At 33.9% G+C, this 7,516-nt stretch overlaps 1 protein-coding gene across 6 annotated transcripts in view; it reads left to right on the top strand.

Moving 5' to 3' along the window:
- Nucleotides 1-7,516, top strand: part of Znhit6 (zinc finger HIT-type containing 6) — a 65,670-nt gene continuing 58,154 nt past the window's right edge. For 2 of the 6 annotated variants that reach the window (XR_013427879.1, XM_005334062.5), the window contains exons 1-4: nt 2-832; nt 1,931-1,996; nt 2,088-2,194; nt 2,289-2,374. Coding sequence is in view for 5 of the 6 variants with exons in the window: in XM_005334062.5 (XP_005334119.2) it covers nt 162-832; nt 1,931-1,996; nt 2,088-2,194; nt 2,289-2,374 (930 nt within the window). In the remaining variant the exon portion in view is untranslated. Of the gene's footprint in view, nt 833-1,930; nt 1,997-2,087; nt 2,195-2,288; nt 2,375-7,516 lie in introns of all 6 variants that reach the window. The other 4 variants (XM_021732242.3, XM_078026637.1, XM_040288958.2 and 1 more) reach the window with 4 other exon arrangements.

Here is a 7,516-nt window from a genome sequence, read left to right as displayed (position 1 = left end):
CGGAAGCTTTGCTTCACGGCAGTCCCGGCCAGCGAGCCAGGCTGCATTCGCAGCTTCCGACTCCTTTTCTCCACAGGTGTGGTGCTGTTGTAGTTCTGCCCAGTAATTCTTACTGGTAGCGTGGTGCAGCTACATCGAAGAACAGAGTGGCAGCGTAGCTGATGGAGTTTGCCGTTGAAGCTGAAGAGACTTCGGGAGGAGTTCTCCAGAGGGTAGCTGAGGGGGTGCGCCTGAGTCCCGAGTCCGGTAGGGAGGGAGTCGGGGACTTAGCAGGGATGGAGGAGGCCAGTGGTGGAGAGAAGGGGAGAGGATTTACAGGAAGGAAGAAGACAGAGAATGCAAAAGAAGGAAGTGGGCAAAAAGCAGAGGAGATGCGAATGGACTTAACAATTGTAAAGCAAGAAGTCATGGACTGGTCGGATGTAGAAGGCGGCTTGTTGAATGGCCAGTGGGTAAAGCAGGAGGTGGAGGATGGACCTGAGGTGAAGGATGAGAAAACTGGCATATTAGAGGTGAAGCAGGAAGTGGATAATAGTAGTTTGGTGGTAAAAGAAGAGAAGGTGGATGAACTAGGGGTAAAGGAAGAGAAGGTGAAGGTGAAGGAAGAAGTAATGGACTGGCCAGAAGTGAAGGAAGAGAAGGAGGATTACTTGGAGATAAAACAGGAGGTATTTGTTGGTCAGGATATAAAAGAGGAGGAGATGATGGATGGAGCCTGTGTAAAAGAAGAGAAGGATTTCATGAAGAAAGAAATGACGGAAGACACAAAAGTGAAAGAAGAGCCTGAGATCAGTCCCCCATTGGGCTGCAAGAGGAAACTGGGCATGTCAAGGTAGGGCAGGGAGAAATTCCCCTGGGTGATTAAAGCTGTGGAGTCCTCCGTTTAGTGATGGGAACCACACTAACAGTAGGTGAAATGTGAAAAATAGACACAAATTTAGTCCCTGGACTCAGAGTGATGTTGTGCAAAAAGGGTTAGAGAAGGGAAGGGTATTTTGAGATAACAAATTCAGTGAAAATATGTGAAGGGGTAATTTTCAGGAAGTACTGGTCAAGTTAGGAACTGAAAATTCTGGAAACCAGAAGACTCTTTGGAATCAGTATCTGACTAACTTTTATATACTTTAGACCCAGTAGTCTTTTGAAACAGGATATAGATGTGAGAAAGTCTTATAAAACCAACATTGACAAAGTGGGTTGAATTAAAATTTAACAGAAATGCTCTTGAAGTCAAATGTGAAACTTGTGTATGGAATCTTTGAATATTGCTTTTGTTTTTAGTGTGTAACCATGTGACAACATAGAAAATCAAATTGTGGTCAGATTCTTGAGACTATTACTATCTAGAACATGGGTGAATCATACAGAAGTAACAGTAATTTGATTGTCAGTATTCCAAGATCCTAGAAGAGCGGTTGAGGACAGATGATGGGTAATAATATTTCTAGATAATTGTGATGCTCATTCTCAGTTAGGTGTAGAGCTGTGAGAAAAAGAAATTACTAATACTCTCTTTAAATATGGCTGGCTTTTATACTATTTTTTTTCTGGTGTGTATACTTTTAAAATATCAGCATAGCTCAGACTTCTAGATACAGTCACACAGTTTTTACCAGATTACCCAGAATACAAGTCACAAATAACAGCGAATGATCTCATTTCCTGATAAAAGTACAGAAAAAATGTCTGATTTAAAAAAATTAATGTTTTCTTAGCAATAACATTTACTACATTATAAATGTAGTCATTTGGAGATGATTTCATAGAGAAATTTCAGTATTTGAGAGCTGTTAAATATTTTATCATTGCTTGCACATACTTTATTCACTGAGACTACCTACCTAAATTGTGACAAGTCATTGAATCAGCAAAATTTATAAATAGATAAGTAGCATTAATTTTTGATAATGTTATATGTGGGCTTTTGTAGGTGTGAAACTTGTGGTACAGAAGAAGCAAAGTACAGATGTCCACGTTGTATGCGATACTCCTGCAGGTATATGTGTGTATATATATAACTTCTTACCTTATTACCTGTATCTGTATGCTTCTCCAAAATATAAGTTTTTGTTTCTTTGTTTCTTCAGTTTGCCCTGTGTAAAGAAACACAAAGCAGAACTGACCTGTAATGGAGTTCGAAATAAAACTGCTTTTGTTTCAATACAACAGTTTACTGAAATGAATCTCCTAAGTGGTAAGCCATCTTATACATAGTTCCTGGATATTGTTATATGTTCCTGGATATTGGTGTATGTCACTTGTTTATTTTTCTATCCTGAAATTTTTAGATTACCGATTCTTAGAAGATGTGGCAAGAACAGCAGACCATATTTCTAGAGATGTTTTCTTGAAAAGACCAATAAGCAATAAACATGTAAGTATTCTTCTAACTCTTATAGGAGTTAACTTAACAATTCCTTCCAATCAATAAAGACCTGCATCAGGAACAAAGTTGGTGTGTTTGGGAATTGGCAGAGTGACTAAATCATAATGAGGAAGAGAATGTTGAACATGAGGTTAGAGAAAGGGGTAAAGGTTCCCAAGTGAATTCAAAATAAAAAATAGAAACCATAGAAGGGTTTTGAACACTACTTTTTGAAAGATCACTCGTGCTGCTATGTGCACTTAAGGGTTAAGAGTGGGAGAATGGAAGCAGGGAGACCATTTATAAAGTTATGTGATATCCATATGAGAGATGATGGTGGCTTGGATCATGATGTTAGAATTAATTAGGAGGTGATTAGACTCTAGTTTTGATTGAAGAGCTGAGAGGATTTGCTGTTCGAACACACATAATTTTCATGCTTGCATCCCTTTTTCATTCCTTAAGCACGATGCAAAACTAAGGCTTTCATATTTGAAATATTTTGCAACTGGTATCTGAGAAATTTTTTGATATTTTGATTAAGTCACAGATTTATATTCAGTTTTTAGAGGCCATTTTAATATTGAAGTTGCAAAATTTAAATACCCTTTTATTTGTTTTTATTTTTATGTGGTGCTGGGGTTAAAAACCTCACTTTATTGGTATTATAGGTACACATAATACATTACACATGTCAGAAATAAAATTAACATGCATCAACTCATTTTTCCTCAAGCTTAATTAAGCATAATTAAAATTCTACTTAAAGAGAAATTACTTTTATTGTAAAATACAGCATGCATGTAAAAATGTTAATAAAATGGAAATATAGTATAATGGTTAATTATATCATGAATACCTATATAATTACTATCCAGATCTAGAATTAGAACATTACCAGCTTCACAGAAATTCCCTGCCACCCTCTTATACCTTACCGTGATCTGTTTTCTTTTCTGCATAGTTTCTGTCTTGTTACAGTACCATAGTTTATCCATTCTCTTGTTCTTGACTTTGGGTAGTCTGTAATAACAAACAAACAAAAAAAAAGCTACTTTTAATATTTTTATGTGTTGTGTTTATGTATTGTGGTATGGTAGAAACAGTGCTACTCTTCACACTTCTGATGAGCTTTGTGTATGCACATGTTTTTGTAGGGTTTATACTTGAGAGTAGAATTGGTTTGCTGTAATTCATATCTTCAGTTTAACTAGATATGATTGGAACTCTTTTTAAAGTAGTTATATCAGTTTTCATTCCCACCAGTTATTTGGAAATATACCTGTTGTCTTTAATACTTACTTGATTTGGTCAGACTTTTAAAATTTTTGTCAAATCTGTTGGCTGTGTATGATCTCTATTGTGTTTTTACATTTGTAATTCACTGATTTCTGTTGAGATATAAACACCTTTTTGGACATGTGGATTTCCTCTTTTGTGTAGTGACTGTTCAAGTCTTGTTGATTTTTTTCATTGTTTTACTTTCTCTTTCTTACTGGTTTATAAGAATTCTTTGTATTTCTTAGATGCTAATCAATAATTGATTGTTATAAATACCATTAATTTTATGGCTTATCTTTTCATTTGATAGTGTCCCTTGTGTGTGCCATAGTGGCCATTGAACCTAGGGAGCTCTACCACTGAGCTACATCTCCTTCTCTTCACAGCCCCCTAAGTAGCTGGAATTCCAGACATGTGCTACTGTGCCCAGTTTTATTTTTTATTTTGAGACAGAATCTGGCCAAGTTGTCCAGGCCAGCTTTGAACTTGGGACTTTCCTGCCTCAACCTTCCAAGTAGCTGGGATTACAGGCTTTTGCCACCATGCCCCACTATAGTGTCTTAATGTAGTCAAATTTACCACATTTCCTTTATAGTTAGTAGTTTTACATGTTCTAGAAAGAACACCTTTCAGTTATGAAGATATTATCCCATGATTTTCTGAAAGCTTTATCATATTGCATTTCACAGTTTTGTCTTTAAACTACCTGGAATTGATTTTTAGAATCATGTAAATTGAAGTCCTATTTAGCTTTTATATATGGGTAATCCAGTTTGCCTAGCACCATTTACTGGAAAGTTCATCCTGTCTCTACTGCTTTACAGGACCAAATTTGTCACATCAGGCATCCATATATTGCTAGGGTCATTTTCTGGTCTGTCTATCCATCCTGTTGATGCTTGTCTATCCTGCACAAATATTATAAACTCTCAAATTATTGCAGTGGGTTTTTAATCAATTAAAGTAATTTTTAAATTGATACACAATTATTATTCATATTTATGGGGTAAGGTAATTAATGTACCCATTGTCTCAAACATTTATCATTCCTTTATGTTGGAGCCACTAGAAATTTTTCTTCTAGTTATTTTGAAATCTAAATAAATTATTGTTAATTATTACAATTCTATACCAATATTAAATATCAGCCTATTAATTCCACAGCCCCCCCCCCTTTCCTTCTTGAGAATTTTGATTTGAGTTATATTTATTTCAGAGATCAGTTTGGAAGATTTAACTTCTTCACAACATTGAATCCTTAAACGTTTGCTTTTGTTGCTGTGTCTGCATAGAGTTTTCTTTAATATACCTATGTATAGATAATTTTTTCACTAGAGAACTAATATATTTTTTGTTAAATTTATTGCTGGTTATTTTATTGTTTATCTATTTGCAGTGCTAGGGATTGAATCTAGGGCCACTGCGTGCAAGGCAAGCACTCTACTATTGAGCTACATCCTCAGCCCTTTTGGTGCTATTTTAAACAGGATTTTTAATTTTTTATTTTCTCTTGACCAGTACATAGAAATGAGATTTTTTGTTGTTTATTTTATATTGAGCAACAATATTAAAATTCAGTAAATTATTTACATATTCTTTGAAATTTTCTCTATAAACAATTCATCACAGTTGTGTTTTTTTCTCCTAACCTGTCTCTCTTTCTTGCCTTATTGGAATATCTAAGACTTCCAATTCAATTTAAATACTAGTGATGATAGGAAATATCTATTTTGAAAGTCCTCTTAGACCACCTCAGGTTTGATGATTTGTGAGAAAGTTTCATAGGAATCAACATATAGTTGTACTTCCACCTAAAATGTATTGTGGTGAAAGTTAGCTTGGATTGTTCTTACTTTGTTCTTAGATGCACTGACTGATATTGGAATTATTTCTTCCCTGGGAATTTGATAAAAATTAGTAGTCAACCAACATGGAGTTTGGACCATGAGATATATTCTTTCCTATTTTATGGGACTGTTCACGTTCTATATTTGTTGTTGTTGTTTTTTAATTACATCTGTACTGAAGAAGTAGAGATTTTTTTTTCTTGTCATTATTCCCTAAACATTATCTCTTAACAAATATTTGCTTTGTATTAGGTAATTATAAGTAGCCTAGCAATGATTTTTAAGTAGGTAGGAGGAATTGCAGAGGTTATAAACAGATACTATGCCATTATATAAGGGATTTAAGCATCCTCATATTTTGGTGTTCATAAGAGTTCTAGAACCAGTTTTCCACAGATACTGAAGGACAAGTTTATGGCCTTTTTAGGTCAAGTTTGTTAAGTATGTTGTTCCGATTCCTTATAACCTTCATTTTTTTTTCTTTTTTTATCTGCTTCTATTTGATTTCTGAGAGAGTTATGTTATCATGTCCCAGTAAGTAAAGCCAAACAATCAATTTGTAGTTTCCCTTTGTTGTTCAGTTAGTTTTGTTCATATACTTTAAGACTAAAATATTAAATGCATCAGGTATTATTTCTTGGTGTAGTTAACCATTGGCATTTTGAGATATCCTTCTTTGTAGATTTTTGTCTACTTTGTTCAATATTAATAAAACTTTATTAGTTCTTTGCCAGTATTTGCATGGTGGAGTTTTCTTCCTTGCTATTACTTTCTACCTTTTTCTACTTTTATGTTTTGAATAGGTCTTTTGTTAAGTTCGTACCATAGTCATGTTCCAGTTTTTAGCTGATCTGCCAATGTGTAACGTTTAACTGAACCATTGTGTTCATTTTAATAAAATTGGTTACATATTATACCTTAATTTGTCACTTTATTTGTGCTGTTTGTCCCATTTGTTTATATTGCCTTTGGACTGATTGAATTTTGTTTTTTTGTTTTGTTTTTTGTCTTTTTAGGCCATATGATTTCTGTCAAAACTACTTTATTCTTTTTTAAAAAATAGCTTTTTTTTTTTTTTTAAGTTAGTGTGTGCATTATAGGAAATAGAACAACACAAGCAAAGAATAAAGTCATTTAGTCACAAGCAGCTTAGTTGGACATGTCCTTCTAGGACCTGAATATATATATATATATATATATATATATATATATATATATATATATATATATAAATACAACATTTCATTTTGTGTAATTGAGATCATAGTGTGTTCGTGCTTTCCTGCACATCATGAATATTCACCAATTCAAATTGCAAAGCTACATGAGTATTTTTGATAACCTAGAGCACACTATAGCAACTCAGTCTGTTAGGAAAAAATTTAATCTTGTCTTTCTTGGGGACAAAAATTTCACTAAAGCCAGAAATGAAAACAGGCTTCTAGATAGACACATTGGCAGAGTTACAACTAAAATAATGCATTCCCTTAAAATTTAAAAAGGAGACATAAAGCAACAGATACTAAATATAATGTTTCTAAGAGAGTTCATTATCAGGTTTCTACTACTAAAATAGTAGCAAGAAATCATCTTCCAAGTGAATTAAAAGTATTTCTACAATACAGTTTGAAAATGCACACACATCAGTAGTAGCTCACATCAAAATGTAAATCTTTGAACACTTGCTCCCATTTTTACCTGTGTGCTGCCTTCTGCCCCTCTGTTGCCAGCCTGATATACAAGTTCTGATACTCACTGCCCAGAGTTAAAACAATTTCATGTCTAAGATGCATCTATCCTAACAGTTATGCCAAAAAGATATTTACAAATTGTCTAATTCACTAGCTCTTCTTTTTAATAATACACTGTCAACCTCAGGACATCTAGAAATCTTAGATGTTATGTAATAAAGTATTAACTTTGTGCACAATAAGCATAAGTTCTTTACCAAAAATGCATGTATAAATCTGTGGTTATAATCTATAGCCATATATTCTTATAGAAATGGAGATACTAGCAAAGA

This window comes from Ictidomys tridecemlineatus, chromosome 11 (genome assembly GCF_052094955.1).
Source record: "Ictidomys tridecemlineatus isolate mIctTri1 chromosome 11, mIctTri1.hap1, whole genome shotgun sequence".
Taxonomy (NCBI): Eukaryota; Metazoa; Chordata; class Mammalia; order Rodentia; family Sciuridae; genus Ictidomys; species Ictidomys tridecemlineatus.
This window is presented reverse-complemented; position numbering and strand designations above follow the sequence as displayed.